This window comes from Chelonia mydas, chromosome 8 (genome assembly GCF_015237465.2).
Source record: "Chelonia mydas isolate rCheMyd1 chromosome 8, rCheMyd1.pri.v2, whole genome shotgun sequence".
In the NCBI taxonomy this organism is placed as follows: Eukaryota; Metazoa; Chordata; order Testudines; family Cheloniidae; genus Chelonia; species Chelonia mydas.
The window spans coordinates 65695128-65712980 of NC_057854.1; the positions used below are offsets into that span (position 1 = coordinate 65695128).

The 17853-nt window shown below is 37.2% G+C and overlaps 1 protein-coding gene across 3 annotated transcripts in view; it reads left to right on the plus strand.

Annotated features, from left to right (window-relative positions):
- The window catches only part of VAV3 (vav guanine nucleotide exchange factor 3), a 244734-nt gene that overhangs the window by 184729 nt on the left and 42152 nt on the right, over positions 1 to 17853 (plus strand). For all 3 annotated transcript variants that reach the window (XM_007055209.4, XM_043552808.1, XM_037906160.2), the window contains one exon: positions 14520 to 14656. In XM_007055209.4, coding sequence (XP_007055271.2) covers positions 14520 to 14656 — 137 coding nt within the window. The remainder of the gene's footprint in view (positions 1 to 14519; positions 14657 to 17853) is intronic.

The following is a 17853-nucleotide window of genomic DNA, read 5'->3' on the forward strand; positions in this document are numbered from 1 at the left end:
GCAAAAAGTGTCACTTTTCTATTGCAGAGTAAGCAGGGACAGTCAATTCCTTTCAGTTGCCTCCTTTCTGTACTGAGGGAAAAGCTTGATGTATGCTTTCCCTCCTTTTCCCTTGATCTAGAAGGTAGTGAGAAAGATATGTCATGATAGGGCAAGAATGATTCTCATTTCCCTGGCTTGGCTACATCAACCGTTGTTTACTGATCTCCTTCAAATGTCTGGTGGAGTCTTTGTGTCCTTTTTGGTCCCCAGATCTACCCCATCAGAAGGTCAGGATCATTCATCAGGACCCACAGTCTCATCATCTGATGTTATGGGCAATTGGACTTTGACTCTGTCTGCTCTTGAGCAGTCTAGCAAACAGTTCACTAGAAGCGGATACAGTTTAAAGTAGACCATATTTCAGACTTGGATGAAGGGAAGATCTGATTTCCCAGTGTTTGCTTCCATTCCTTGTGTTCTAGAATATCTAATGTACATTACTTTGTTGGTGTATTGTGTGCAATATTCAGTTACAGTTGCTGCCATGTACATAGGGCAAAATCCATCTAGATCAGAATGGGTCCCATTGTGTGTAAGATAACAGCTATCAGGTATGTGGTAAAGGGCATGTATATCAAAGTCAGGGTGGAGGCCACAGTAAAAGGTTGTTGAAGAGGCAGATGATAATATAATTCATAACTGAAGCGTTCGAAGCATTACTGAAAAGTCCAGTGTACAAATGAAACCAGTTCTGTCATTTAGAATGTCTTAGATTTTATAAATATTTGCTCGAATCCTGTCCACTTTGTCAGGGTTCTCCCACCTTTTTTCCCTCCTATGTTACAGCTATAACCCTTTCTCAATGGAGCTTGCTGGACACACAGAATATATTACTTATGAGACTGTGTTTACATCAACTGCCCATTAAATCTTTTATTGGAAAGGTAGATGCTATTGTTAAGCACTGAGTGCAAAAGAGAACTTAAACTCCTTCCACTACTTAGCTTTGTAATTTGTTCTCTATAAACCATCAGTGGATATATCGTCTGTAATATATGTGTGTGTGTGTGTGTGCATTTGTGTAAATGTTATAAATTGTAATTAAAAGCAAAACTAGTCAGAGAGCCCAAATGCCATAAAACTGCATTTTTAAAGATTTCATTGTGCACAGTTAGTTAGCCCACCCCTCCATGAGTACTATTTAAATATATGCGCAGTGCTGTCCACATTATGATTAACCACCTGTTTTGCTGAACTGACATATTGGAAAGCACGGCCCTCTCCCATTGTCATGCTTTTAATATATTTTGAGTCACACTGCACATGAGCCCTGCCTGTCATATTCTTGTTGTTACACATTTTGGAAGCCACTCCTTATTATCATTATGCTTGTCTCAAAGCAAATAATCAACTTCCATCCAAAAGCATCCATTGCCTGAGTGTACCAGGACATTACGCTCAACAATGTATACAAGTTTAGGCTATATACAAGACCTGCAGCCTTGTACACCTCATGGTATTCAATGTCTTGTTTTCCACAGTGAAGTCTTCCATTCATGTTCTCAAGATCCTGTCTGCCAAAGCGAAGCTTCTTTCCCCTTTCATTATATACCATACTTTTCTTTAAAATGTACATGTAAGTGAACAGCCCACAGAATATACTACCCAAAATATAGACAGGTGCTCTGGCATATCTGCTTAGTAACTCATCCACGCTTCATTCCCACTTCTGTTGCCAAGTCTTGCGTTACTGATCATCCACAACTCTGTCTGCTCTTGCCCTCATGACTCATCTTTTAATTGTTTGAATTTTGTCTGTCCAGTTTAAGCTGTGAGCTCCTCAGGGCAGGTACCTGCTTAAACAAAAGCGTTTGTAAAGTTCTGCACCCCATGCCAGTATATTAGAAGGAATAACAGTCAATATAACACCTTCTGTTCAGCATCTAATAAATGCCATTTTGTGCTTTTATATGCTATAGCATCTCAATAAACCATATTTGTTAGTTCACATACCAAATAAGAGTCTCCTTGTTTCTTAGCAAAGATTTAATAGCAGAAGTTTTTAGTGAAGGCTTATATTTCTAATACATCATTATTTGTAAAACTATACTATAGTACATTTACCAGTACAATATAAATTATTTAAGTTTCTTTGCAGTTGTCAAAGTAAATAAACAAAGTGCATGTTTTGTGGTATTGTTCTCTTTTTCATTTGTGTGTTCTTGTTAACTCCCAACAGTTAGTAATTTCCACTGTTAGTTTAAAGTACTGAGATTCTTCAACATTTAGACATGACCCTGAAAACCCTTACTTAAGACTCATTCAAGTCACTTGAAGTAAGAAATGGTTGTCTGAGTGCGAGTTTGAAATGAAATATGTACAATGAAATTATTCTTAATACATGCCTATTGAAAGAGGAAATTCCATGAAAGAGAAGTTCTAGCCAATCAGAGAAGAAAATCTATGTACTGTCTAATGTCTCCACCTTTCATACCATGCTCATCGTTGTAATATTTGAATGCCTAGGAGCATTATCATTACCACAGCATGAAGGCATGCATGTTACCTAGTTTTTCTCCTCTTTCTCTTGAAGCCAACCAGTATTGTATTAGGATTAACTGGGAAGTCAAAATACAGAAGAGGAATATTAAGATTCCAAGTACACATGTCTGAATGTTGAGTATAGACTGTCCACCTAAGTTGCAATTTTGCATGGGTTTTCTATTGCTTTAACTTCTCTTTTTTCCTCTACACTCCACATTTATGCATATGAGCCATCTGTGTCATCAGTGATTAGGCTGTCCAACCTAGATTCTCAAAAGTAAGTGGGCTAATGTTAGATTCCTATTGGCCAGATCTACAGAAGTTTTCAGCAAATGCAATAGGGGTTGCTTCATTTCCCCCCACCCTCTTAAAAATAAATAAATAAAAAACTCCAAAAAATCTTTACCTGTGCTGAGACTTTTTTAATCTAGGAAATTTCACCTTGGAAGGGACTTATCTTGATGTTTTATAAATCCTAAAGTAATGTGTTGATGCAAACTAAAAGCTAAAATCAATGCTTGAAATCCCCAAAGTTTCTATGTGTATTGTAACTTTGGCTAAAAAATAGGGTGCATTCTTATGACAAGATATGCTCATCAGGATAAGGGTATGCACTGTACTCAGTTCTGTAAACCGAAGATACAATCTCTGCAAACTTGTTTGTACACACAAGATAGCAAAAGGGCTTCTTGAGGTTGTAAAGTTTTTCCATTTCTGATAAAGACATGAATGCTAATCAACCTGTGTTAGTAGAGAATTTTTCCCCTCACAGCTTGAGCTTTAGTTGCTTGCTGATGTATTTTTTCAGAAGTTGCTACCCAAAGTATAGCTGATGCAGTAAATGGTAACAAGTAGAAAATCAGTCATTACAAAAGTCCCAAGTTCCACAATTAGGGAGGATAAACTAGGAAGAGATTGACGGGGGACCTAGAGTGCTGCTTCAGGGAGGAATTTAAAGCACTACTGTACTAGGAAGTGTTGAAGGAGAACTGGAGTGAGTAAATTAAAGTTGAATCAGAATGTCACTGGGAATAGATTTAGGATTGCAAAGAATTTGAATTTCCGTAGTAGATTTATCTGTCCTGGGGGATGGAACTTTAAAAGCTTTTATCTGTGTGGAAGTGGAGGGAAGAGAAATGTAAATATTTTTCAATTAGGTTTTGGAGCGATCTTGTAAATTTGTCAGCTGAGGTGGGGGAATGGGATGGTGCAGCTCCCCCGCCCCCATATCCCACTAGAGTATTCTGTGCTCAGGCAAGAGAGCAATGCGGTGGTACAAGGAGAACCTTGCCAGGGAATCTTCTGTCTAAATGCCTCCATGAGTGGAACTTTAAACAGTTAATGGAGGAGAGCAGGAGCTGAATGTTAAATATGCAAGAAGCCAGATTTAGCAAATTTGTAGATTGAAAGGAACCATAATGAATGTAGGGCCAAGTGAAGAAGAACATGTAGTAAATGATACAGTGGAAGGATAACTAATCTGAAGCAGAACAAAAAAAGGTAGATTCAAAACTGATTCTTTAGGAATTGTCAGTATTTCTGTTGAAAAGGCATCTTGCCTGGACATAGTGTGAGGTTATGAAAAGTGTCTTACACATTTTTAAACTCTTCAAGATATGCAGAAACAGTGACATTTGGAATCGAGAGAACCAAACATCCATTTAATGCATTGTCTTTCTGATGCAGGAACAACCATGTCATCAGTAGTTTTATCCAACATTAATTATATTCCTTAAATCCCCATTCTGTTCTGAAAAGTACCCTTAAAAGATGGTGTTAGGATGTTCCATCTGTATTGGCTCAGCATCGTTAATCAGTACAGTGTAAACAGAAGTAACATGTAGTAAGAACATATTTTTGTCACAGAAGTCAGCAGCCATGACTCTGAAGAGTCATCATCAGATCTGTGGAGTACAACAAGTACTGTTTTTGCATAGTCACCTTTCAGAATAGAATTGGCCATTAAATATCCTTTTCAAATTGGATTACTGCACTTTAATAATAGTGACTGGGTAGTTGGCCTTAGAGAGATTATTGACTTTTTTGTTTTTTTAAGTGTCTCGGAGCCATCAAATTGAGAACATAGCTGTTTGCTGTATTCCCATGCTTCTCTTGTTACCCTCATCATCCCATCTGCTTTCCCTCCATTGTTGTTGTTATGCTCACTTGTTGCTTTTTAAAAATCTTAAATTAGATTGAGAGCCCTATAGGGCAGGGGCCATGATTTTGTGTGTGCTTGTACAGTCCCCACCACAACTGGGTCTTTGGGAGCTCCTATAATTCAAATGGTGGTGCTGATTTGAAAATCAAAAGCTTAAACTCACAGATTTAGCTAAATTCTAGCGCTTGATTCCCAGTATATCATTATGTTGGGTCTTCTACATGATGAGTAAAAGAAAAGGAGTACTTGTGGCACCTGAGAGACTAACAAATTTATTTGAGCATAAGCTTTCGTGAGCTACAGCTCACTTCATCGGTTGCATTTTACATGATGAGTGATATTCTGAGTCACATTTCTGATACTTAACCTGAATATTTACATACTTACAAAATATTGGAATGGGCTTCTCTCCCTAATTAGTTGGTTTGTAGGTGGATGTGGTTTGAGAGAGTTACCCACCTGGGGGACTAGGATTGAAACAAAGTGGTCTGGTGGGAGGCAAAGCAGCCTGTCTTCAGCTCCAGGGGAGGCAGGTGCTGCTGAGCTAGGGCTCTGGCTGAGTTATTTATTTTATTTTTTTTAAAGAATGTGGTCTTACCTCATTCTTTCAGATACACTTGATGGTATAATATTAAGCACTTGATCCAAAGTGCATTGAAGTCTATAGAATTCATTCTATTTCTTAAATGGCCTTTGGATCAAACCCCAAATATTTGGATGATTCCAGAAAATTCATGAAACAGTCTCCAACCATAAAGAAGGGATCACGAGACAATCACTGTCAACCCAATCCTCTTTCTGATCCTCAAGATTCAAATTAACTTGTTTCAGTGCAAACAGAGCTCACTCAATGAGCCCTGAAAGTAAAACACAGTGTAACCATAAATTCACCAGTATGCCCCATTCTCCTATATTTTTGTTCCATCATTCTCTGTGATTAAATGATCTGTGACTAAAGCCTAAACCAAACTTTTGATTATTCAGGAATAACAGGTGCTGAGATCTGCTCTGACAGGGTTATCACTGGCATGAATGACTCCTGTTGTATGCAAGAATAATATTTACATATCTTATTCCTCCTCGGGAATCTTTGTATCAGACTCTGATGGCCTTCAGTGCTGTTCATAGATACAGAGATGCTTTAATGCATATATGTAGCTTATTCCTAATGTAATGGATATTCTCTGTTAATACTCATTTTAAAACTAAAACTGTAAGGAATATGTGAGCCTTCTTCCTTGTCCTGTAATTACCAGAGAACATATTCAAATGTGTAATACAAGTTTAAATAAAGGTAAAGTCTGCACTGTAGCCAGATTGGTACTTTATAAAACATGGCTACGACAGACCTGTGTTTGTCCCTTGATTTCTCATGAACTGTGATTCAGCTCAGTCTTTTGTGTGATCCGGTCTTGGCCGCTAAGGTGCGTTCACCTGGAGGTTCTCAGGGTTTAGTCTGGCAGCCAGAGGGGACATGATTTCAGCCATTTGATGGGTTATGAAGGCCGATATTGCAGCTGTTTCTTTTTAAAGATCAGACGTTGGCACACTGATTTTGTTTGTTCGTATTGGGAAGTTTACTGGTGTAGACTTGTAAGCACTAAGGTAAAATCTTGGCCCTACTGAGGTGAATGGCAAAACTCCAATTGATTTCAGTAGGCCATGATTTCAGCCTATTGCTTTTCTTTTGTTGCAGTAGTTCTATGTGCATTTAAATACATTCACAAGCACCTATCTTTGCACCAGATATATACCTCCCAAACTGTTTTCTGTGAATCTGCCAGATCTCTTTGGTACTGCAGCTGTAATACCTCACAGTGGTAATGTCTCTAGAACTATATTTTACATAATCAATTTTAGTTGTTAGTCTCTGTTTCTACTGAAGATGTTTTGTACTTTCATAGTCCTCTCAGTGAGGTGTACCTCAGAATATGTTGCTGAAAATAATGGGGGTTACCAACATTTAATTTGAGTATATAGAAATTTGCCTCTGTACTACCGTGAAACTCAACTGAATTGTTTATACCTGCTAATCTACACTTTTTTAAAATTAGTGATAGGGTTGTATAGATAACTTTAGAAAATAAAATTCAGTTGTTGGTGGAAACAGCCTCCCTTCCAGATGTTCTGTATGTCTCCTTGTGTCATTGGCATTCAAATGCCATTTACTCGGCACTCTCCCTGAGATTCCTAAGGAGAAATATAGATTCCCCGTTGTGGGGCGATTGTTGAGAATTTTTGAATGTTCTATAACCAAATGTCACTGAGAACAAGCTGCTTTTAAAAACATTTGCTTTGGTGGTAGAATTTATAGATGTTTAAAACACATACTTTTTTCTTGCATTATAATATATTCTGCCACAGTATAATTCTAAATCACAAATTTCCTACCCATACACATTATTTACTCTTGTTGATTAGCTATTTTTTTAAATGAAAAGCTTCTTGAAGTTTGTGTTTAGCAACAAAAAATTGCTCTTGTACTTTCCAGATAAACCTATCCTTTCTAATAATGTATTTTTAATCAAGTTTAAGAAGTTATTAAATAGTTTAGGACTCCTTTGGAAGGATACCAATTTTTAGATTTCCATTAGTGATATTAAAAATATTGCAATCCATGTTCAGTTGTTTATGAATGTGGAGCTTTGGGTCCTGTCAACTCAATGCTATAATGTGAAGCCTGTCTCAACCCCTTGTTTGTTATCTCAAAACCCACATAAGTGTTCTTGTGATAGCTGTCATCTTGGCTGATACATCAAGACCTCCAGAGCCTAATGTCCAAGCAGCTACTACAGCTTGAGCTAAAAAGCCCAGGCTTTCTAGCAAGGCATATATCTGACTCTCATTTTCTGTGGGCACAGAAATGGATCTGTATCACACCACTGGGTTATATTTTCCTTTTTGGACTTTCCTTAGCAGGGTTTGATATATACTTTCTTCTCTGTATGAACTCTTGTTTGTGAAGTTTTTACTCCTGTAGTGTGTCCTTTGAAAGAATGCTGATTTTTAATTATTTCAAAGACAATGGGGGAGGAGGGGAGAGAAAGGGGTAGAATGGGGAAACAGCTAGATTCCAGATATGAAATACAGCTGTAAACACCATTTCAGTATTAGCCAGCTAGAAGTGCTTCTAAGTTACTATACCAAATCAGCATTATTTGACACAGAGAAAGCTAAGCACAGTTTTCTGCACACTCCATCCATTTGCCACCATTCACAGATTCATAGATATTTAGGTCAGAAGGGACCATTATGATCATCTAGTCTGACTTCCTGCACAACACAGGCCACAGAATTTCACCCACCACTCCTGCAAAAAACCTCACACCTATATCTGTGCTACTGAAGTCCTCAAATCGTAGTTTAAAGATAATCCTCCAGCAAGTGACCTGTGCCCCATGCTACAGAGGAAGGCGAAAAACCTCCAGGGCCCCTTCCAATCTGCCCTGGAGGAAAATTCCTTCCCAACCCCAAATATGGCAATCAGCTAAACCCTGAGCATATGGGCAAGATTCATCAGCCAGATACTACAGAAAGTTCTTTCCTGGGTAACTCGGATCCCACCCCATCTAATATCCCATCACAGGCCATTGGGCCTATTTACCATGAATATTTAATTACCAAAACCATGTTATCCCATCATACCATCTCCTCCATAAACTTATCGAGTTTAATCTTAAAGCCAGATAGCTTTTGCCCCCACTGCTTCCCTTGGAAGGCTATTCCAAAACTTCACTCCTCTGATGGTTAGAAACCTTCGTCTAATTTCTAGTCTAAATTTCCTGGTGGCCAGTTTATATACATTTGTTCTTGTGTCCACATTGGTACTGAGCTTAAATAATTCCTCTCCCTCTCCAGTATTTATCCCTCTGATATGTTTATAGAGAGCAATCATATCTCCCCTCAACCTTCTTTTAGTTAGGCTAAACAAGCCAAGCTCCTTGAGTCTCCTTTCATAAGACAAGTTTTCCATTCCTCGGATCATCCTAGTAGCCCTTCTCTGTACCTGTTCGTTTGAATTCATCCTTCTTAAACATGGGAGACCAGAACTGCACACAGTATTCCAGGTGAGGTCTCACCAGTGCCTTGTATAACGGTACTAAAACCTCCTTATCCCTACTGGAAATACCTCTCCTGATGCATCCCAAGACCACATTAGCTTTTTTCACGGCCATATCACATTGGCAGCTCATAGTCCTCCTATGATCAACCAATACTCTAAGGTCCTTTTCCTCCTCCGTTACTTCTAATTGATGTGTCCCTAGCTTATAACTAAAATTCTTGTTATTAATCCCTAAATGCATGACCTTACACTTCTCACTATTAAATTTCATCCTATTACTATTACTCCAGTTTACAAGGTCATCCAGATCCTCCTGTAGGATATCCCTGTCCTTCTCTAAATTGGCAATACCTCCCAGCTTTGTATCATCCGCAAACTTTATTAGCACACTCCCACTTTTTGTGCCAAGGTCAGTAATAAAAAGATTAAGTAAGATTGGTCCCAAAACCGATCCCTGAGGAACTCCACTGGTAACCTCCCTCCAGCCTGACAGTTCACCTTTCAGTAGGACCCGTTGTAGTCTCCCCTTTAACCAATTCCTTATCCACCTTTCAATTTTCCTATTGATCCCCATCTTTTCCAATTTAACTAATAATTCCCCATGTGGCACAGTATCAAACGCCTTTCTAAAATCTAGGTAAATTAGATCCACTGCGTTTCCTTTGTCTAAAAAAATCTGTTACTTTCTCAAAGAAGGAAATCAGGTTGGTTTGGCACGATCTACCTTTTGTAAAACCATGTTGTATTTTGTCCCATTTACCATTGACTTCAGTGTCCTTAACTACTTTCTCCTTCCTTAACTACCTTCTCTCATTCATTGCTATATGCTTCCATGCACCCTAATCATTCTGTCCACGCCTAATTGAGGTACAGCTGAGGTTCTGTGGTATGAGCTTTTATAGAAGGAAGAAAGCATATGCACATTTTGGAGTAATTTCCATGATTCGTGTTAGTCTTCATTCTCTGGAAAAGCATAATCTTTTTTCTATATATTAAAATTATGGTGCAGATATAGCTCCTTCCACTGAAACTTTTCAGATCATGAATGATGCATACATCCTACAGATTCACTGCTTTTACATGTGTAATCAATACAAGTTATCTGTGCCATGTTTGGATTTGCTGGGATAACCAGAGAACATAATCTCTGTGACTCAGACAGTCCCATTATTGGAGGAGGGTTAACACAGGAGAGACTTTGACCTGCTTTTGAAGTTCTTTGTTAGCTTGTTATGGTAGGTCTGCCTCTTGAATATGAAAATCAGTTTATAGACCTTGTGAACACATCTCTTTGTGGAATAGATATTTTTACATTCTCCATCCTGTTGTGATTCCGGGTATGCAATGTGCCAGGTAAAACAACTTTAATAGTTGGTCATTGTATTTTCAGTTTGCCGAATTGTAAATTTATGTCTCCTCTGTGCCTGTCTTGTGTTAAATACATTACATGTTCAAAAATTACAGCAACAGGTAAAAAGCACATTAGTTTATACTGAACCTTCAATTTCAGCCTACTGTAAGGAAAATGTTTCTTTTTTAATTTATATTTTGTTTTAAAATGCCAATAATCATAGACCTGAAAATTTTCTTTTAAATCCTTCTACTTTAGCTGCAAAGCAAATTTCAGAAGTTAAACTAACATGAGGTGTTTGTAAGTAACAACAAAAAATATTCATTATTTATATAAGCAAATATGACAACTAGGCTCGTGGTAGTCAGGTGATATGCTGAGTTCCCATAGCTGCCACTGAAGTTTTCAAGTGGGCAATGAGAGTGCTCAGTGCCTGTGTCACTTGGGATGATTAATCCATGGTCCAGCGCGTTAGCCAGTTCTTTTAGGAAACTTCAGTTTTGGCACCAAAAATTTATGAGACTGAAAATATCACACACAGTTTTGTTTCAATAATAATTAAATGAAATCACATGACTCAAGAATAAGAACCTGAGACAAAGCCCATGAAAGCCAATCGTATTCTTTCTGGTGACTGCAATGGGTTTTAGATCAGTCTCTTGAAGGCCAAGTGCTGCAGCCTCATGTTAACAACTCCCTTTTGCCATTGTAATTACTGTAGCATTTGGTCTTAACAGAATTAAGCATGTTTAAACTTTATGCAAGGCACACAGGCATGATATATTTTAATGTTGTTAATACTGTGATATCTTTTAATGTTGTTAATCCTGTGCTATCTTTTTTACAATTCTGCTGTTTGAGACAGCATGGAATTTCTTTAACACTGTTGGCCTGCTGAGCATTCCACAACTCCCACTTCCGTAAATAAAAGTTAAAAATCAGGCTGCACCTGTTAATTCTGCGTGCCATGATTGTTCTGACCATTCTAATGGTTGAAATTCTTATTTTTAATAAAGTAGGATTCCCAGTGAAACACATAGTCAAGTACTCCTTAATGCCTTTCTAATGAGATTGTCACAAGGAGGTAGTGAAGTGCTGTATACGCAGACTGTAAACATTTGATTGAAAAAAAGCTAAAATCACTTGATTTGACATTTTGTAAAACATAATTTTTAATTTTAATAATTAAAATATAATAAACATAATTTAATTCTTAGGCTTGAAATTACGTCTCAAAAGTGAGAGGCCAGGACATGCTGACAGCTCATTGACCAAGTATGCAGTGCTATCTTCTAAGATATTGCCACGGGGAAACTTTATTGTATTAGGACAAAGTTATCAGCCTTGTGAATAGGTACTAATCTATACTGCTGCAAACATTCTCTCACTCATATGCAACACCATACACAGAAGGCAAAAATGGTTGATGCTGAATCAGTTGTGTAGTGCATTGATCAATATGTATTTTGCAGAGTGGCAACCTGATTAAACTGTTAAATGAAGCAAGAATTGGTATTTCATCTAGCTGGGATGAAGGCAGTACATTTTTTTTAAGTTTAGGTGTCTCATTTTAGATGTATTAGATAATATAATCAATTTGATGGAATAGTTATTCTTTTACTTCAGTCCAAGTTACATCATATAGAGTTCGTATTATTTTGCCTAATATTTTGCCTAATATTTTGTTGGCTTGAAATTTAGTCTTACTCATTGAAAATACTGTTAGATTATTTACTGCTCCATAAAGTACATGTTCAATATATATACAGTAAAACCTTAGAGATACGAACACCAGAGTTATGAACTGACCGGTCAACCACACATATCTTTTGAAACTGGAAGTACGCAATCAGAAAGCAGCAGAGACCAAAAAAAAAAAGGGGGGGGGACAGAAAATACGGTACAGTACTGTGTTAAATGTAAACTACTAAAAGATTAAAGAGAAGGTTTAAAAATATTTGACAAGGTAAGGAAATTGTTTCTGTGCTTGTTTCATTTAAATAAAGATGGTTAAAAGCAGCATTTTTCTTTTGCATAGTAAAGTTTCAAAGCTGTATTAAGTCAGTGTTCAGCTGTAAACTTTTGAAAGAACAACCATAACGTTTTGTTCAGAGTTATGAACATTTCAGAGTTACGAACAACCTCCATTCCTGAGGTGTTAGTAACTCTGAGGTTCTACTATATAATATAATTCATGTGTATGTGTATTTATCTGTGTATAGAAATATAATGACGAACTTTCTAAACAAAAAATGGAAAGCCAAATTCTAGGCCTGTCTCAAAAGCGGGTTTATCTCATATTTCTCAGCAGCAAAACAGTTGATATCTATCAGTCCAGACAAGTGAACTGTGTTCTTCCACATTTGCTTAGTTCTTAAAAGCATTTGACCTAAAATGGTTCATATGATTACAGCAGCATGGATATATCCAGTTAATTATAGGAACCTGTAACATCCCATGTGTAGTGATAAACAACCAAATTAGATTAAAGTATGTATCAAAGACAGATGGAAGAACTGATCTTGTCTCATGCTTGACTTATGTATGTCTTTTTTGTCTGTATACCACATGACATTGTGATTAAAAAAACTAGAATGATATAAAATGAACATAGCACACGTTACATGGATTAATTGATGGGTCTCAAGATATAATTGTAAATGGGGAATAATCATCGAGTGGGTGTGTTTCTAGTGGGGTCCTGCAGGGATCTGTTCTTGGCCCTACACCATTCAACATTTTTATCAATGACATGGAAGAAAACATAAAATCATCATTGTGAACTCTGGGAAAAGGTAAATAATGAGGAGGACAGGTCATTAATACAGAGCAATGTGGACCGCTTGGTAAACTGTGTGCAAACAAATATATGTTAGGGGTAGTCCATAGGCGGACTGTGGGCCAAATCTGGACAGCCGGATGCTTTTAAATGGACCCTGACATCTTTTTATTTACTTATTATCATTATTGAGGTTTTCTTAATTATTTTCTCTAGAGTCTGGACCTTTTCTATACCTTGAGCAAGAAATTTGGACCTTGACAAAAAATAAACTACCCCTGATATATGTTTTAATACAGCTAAATGTAAATTATACATCTAGGAACAAAGAATGTAGGCCATATTTATACAGTGAGAGAAGCACTGTACCCTAGGAAGCAGTGATTCTGAAAATGATTTGGGGGTGATGGTGGATAATCAGCTAACCGTGACCTCTCAGTGCAGCACTGTTACTAAAAGAGCTAATTTGATCCTTTGGTGCATAAACAGGGGACTCTCCAGTTGGAGAAGTGTGTTTATATTATCCCTGTTTTGGCACTGCTGCAATGACTGCTGGAATACTGTGTCCAGTTTTGGTGTCCACACTTCAAGAAGGATGTTGGAAAAATTGGAGACCGCTCAGAGAAGAGTGACGAGCAAGATTAAAGGATTGGAAAATCTCCCTTATAGTGATAGATCCAAGGAGCTCAGTCTGTGTAGCTTAACAATGAGAAGGTTAAGGGCTGAATTGGTTACAGTCTATAAGTACTACATTGTAAAGAAATATTTAATAATGAGCTCTTCAAACTAACAGAGAAAGGTGTAACACGATCCAATGCCTGAAAGTTGAAGCTAGACAAATTTAAGTGGCTTATGTCTCAGGAGATGGCATTCTCACCTTTGAAAAAGATCCCAATTCAGATGCAGCCAATATTGGTGCAATAAGGCCAGAATGCTACCATGAGTTCTGCTTTTTAAAATGAAGTATTGAACTGTATATCCAATAACACTTAAGAAAAGTGAGGTTTTTAAAAAAAAACAAAACAGATTGCATCAGAAGCATGGAACGTTTGTCACTCTGATTTTCATAGACATGTTCCTTTTAATGGCACCATTTTTGGAACATTGATTCAAGCCTGGAGAGTTTCTCCATTTCAATGTCTTAAATATTACTTCATCACATCCATCACATTTTTGTTTTGGATTACAAAGATAACCTTAAGATACGAACCTTATAAAAGGCCAGTGTTATATATACACAGAAAAGGATGAGTTTCCTTAGTGATGAAATCAACTAATGCCCCAAGAGGAAAGTAGGAGGAGGTAGGGATGGAGTTGATGGGGAAAAATGATTCTTTTCCATTAAACTGTATGTGTTGTGCTTTTTTTGAAGTAAGCAGTAGCCTAAAGAGAAATATTTTTCTTGAACTAAAAAAATATAGTAAGGAGCTGAGAGAAATTTCTCATTTCATTACTTGTTCAAATATAGTAGCTGGTGAATGTGCTTTTACTTCCTTCCCCGACTGCTCCTAGTTAAGTTCCTAACATTGATATGTTATCTTTATTATTATTTATTATATTTATTTTATTATTTTATGCACATTGGAATGTCTTAGATTGCCATGTCATTGACCAAAAACCTGTATTCAATTTTTGGCAGGATTACCAAAAATGCAAGTTGTTAGAAACTACAATGGGGTACCACAGCCAACACCACATGATGGCCCACCGTTACACATCCAGACTGGGGACACTATTGAACTCATCAAAGGAGATGCACATAGCAGGTTTTGGCAGGTATGGGACTAGCAATTGCTACAATTCCATTGCTTGAGAGAGAAAACTGTTATTGGCGAATTTTTATGTTCATCATCCTGTTTTTATGTTCATCATCATCATCATCAACAACAAAATCTTTAGTTTTTGTGCATTTTACCCAAAATACATGTCTAATATAAGAATTTCACCTTTCGGATGCCAGCAGTGCTTACACACTGCTTTTTATATCTAAGGGATTGATCTTACAACTCTATGCATTTAAGTGAGTAAGTTTGCAAGATGGGGCCCTTGGTGTGACCCATTTACTTAAATGATTTAAGATGAAGAAAGTGCATGGCACATAAGCAGCAAGAGTACCCTGTGTGCTTTGAATTCCCAAGTCCTCTCAGACAATAGAGCTAAGGAGCATGCTAACCAGATAAAATATTTGACTTGGATGAGAAGAACGGATAAAATAGTTATCGGAGATTGAGACAGAATTGTTTTAATTTGTTCGGGGGCAGCCTAAGTCAAATAATGACTATTTTGTGTTTATAGGAAAACTGTAATATATTGATTGGATAAAAGAGTTGCTTCCATGGCAACTCAATATCACATGATTCTAGCTGCTAATTCTGTTACAGAGATTGTTTTCTTTATTGAACATTCATACCAAATAGAGATTCAAACTGTGGCAGCTTTCACATTTTGCTCTAAAGACAGGCATAAGAATTTTAATTTTTTCTAATTATATTTTCTTGTTTGTTTTTAATTTGTCACAATGGAGGGAGGTGTGTGTGTGTGCACAAAATGGACAATTTGCAAATTAATAACATTTGAGGAAAGCTGATGGTAAAGAAAAATGTAATATGCAAGGGCATCTGAAAGGTGTCTGGTATAGCTGTTCCTGTGTTTTGTTATTGAGACTTTTCTTTGAGAATGCAATAACCTAATTAATAATATGTTGAGAATACTGTGCCATCCCCATTAGCATCTTTGGGTGATTTTTTTCTCGGTTATGTTGTCACAGACGTACTCTGATGTCTTGGTCACTTTGTAATGCATATTAAGAAGTCACCGCAAAACATAAGGTTTTCTTAAAATCTTGACGTTTACTCAGGGGACATTTTGGAATAGTTTATTTCTGACCTGAAAGACCACTGTGGATATGATAGACTCATAAACTGACCAGAAGCTCAGATGTTAGTAATAAATAAATGTTTGTATGCACAGTTATGTGCAATTTTTCTGTTCTTTACAGAAAAAAAACCTAGAAAAAAACAAAAACCAAAAACTCTAGTTTCCTCTTCTCTAATAACTTAAACCCAACTAAATACATTTTGATAAATGTTAAGAAAATCTTCCCAAGTGAAATATTTGTATGCTTGGTCTCAGTCCTTCGCAAACTTTTATCATCATGTTCTGTGGCTCAATCAAGACTGTATACATCCTGGGTTCCTTCTCTTTACTCCCTCTCACAAGCAGGATAAATTGTCCTAGAGGATGGCAAAATTCTAGATTGTTTATAGGTCATCGTTTGGCCTGTCTCAGTGAGTAAGAAGGAGGGACCCAGCACCTGTACTCTCTCAACTGAACCATCGAAAGCAAATTCCCATGTAACCAGGGAATACAAATTGCCTTACTATGAAACCTTGAAAATGAGGGATGTGGGCGTGATGGGGGGGTTGATGCCACAGTGGTTAGTCCACTACCTCCAGCTGAAGATCTGGGTTCAGTCACAAATGAAAATGAGTGAGGTGGTCTCATGGTAGTATCCAGACACACCAGTTAGCATGACTGGCTTTCTGTGCAAGGTCTAGGAGTGGAATAGCCACAGTGCTTACCTGTGTGTGGCTTGCACTGGTACTACGGATGCTTCACTTTTACACATAGTAAAGTTACTCACAAAGTTAATTAAATAAGAAAGGGAGGGGGAAAGAGAGAAAATTTGGTGTTTTAAATGGAAATTTCAGACTCTTATCTGGAACACTGCCTGTTTGTGCAACTGTAATAGTGCAAAGTCTGATTTTTATTATTGATGTGTTTTTTTCCTCTTCTTTTGAGTTTGTTCAGAGCAAAGTACTTATTTAACCTGAGGGTAAGCTTTCAGGGATTACAGGATATATATATATATATATAAGGTGTGATGTAATGCTGGTTTTACAGGTTTCCATTGCAATTATACACTGTCCTCGGGGCAATCATGTTTTCCATGTATGCCAAAAGCATACAATGTACACTGTACTAGTTTCTTCCACTGTGAAAAACAACACTTCTTTGATACAGACTTAAACCTGTAGCAATTCATTGCTATAACCGAAGCTAATGCCACTATTGTTGATGGTCCCTCTACATTTTCAATGTAACTGTGCTGTGAACATTTGTTCTTGGATGAAAAATTAAATCTTTACCTTTTGGGGGGAAATTTTCTATGTTTCAGTAGTAGATAGAACTCACTGGAGACTAAAGTACTGCAAGAAGAATGGAGAATAGATAGAGACTTGCTGGCTTGAAATCTATAGTAACAAAACAGTCTACATCAAATCTATAGTAACAAAATATCAAGCATAACAACATTGTTCGCCTGGAAAAAATCTTCCAGTATTGGGGAATTATATATGAAAATACATATACTATACTTAACAGGGGGAAATCTGCATGTGGGGGTCTCCAGGGACTAGTTACCTGTTTACTATGATTGGCTATTCAGTAAGTTTCCCCATAAATGACCTGCATTTGGAAGAAAGTAACCGGGGATCCTATGAACGGTCTCATTAAATGTTTCTATTTTGTCTTGAAATTGAATTGAAATAAATTTTGTAGAGAACCTGAGCCCAAAGTAGATCTGCAAACTGCTTTTGTCCTAGTATGAGTTTGGTTGCAATCTGTTTGATATATATTCCTAGGGCTGATTCAAGATATATCTGAGGACATCTGTTGTGGTGTCAATGAGGGGATGCGTCAGTGATTTTTTCCCAAGCTCTGGCCCCATTTGTTGCCAGAAGTTATGAGACTCTGTAAATTCCTATAAGTTATAGTAATAGTGCAGTCCTCTTTGGTGCTTGCTGAAGAGTGGATGGGTAAACATTTTAAGGTGCAACTTTGCAGGATGTTCATAAGTGTGGAACAAATCATGTTAGTCTTTTTTGAAAATGCATTAGGTTGGCAGAGCTGTTAGGCTGAGATTTTCAAATCTATCTAGGCGATCTGGACAGCTAAATCCCATTAAAATTATC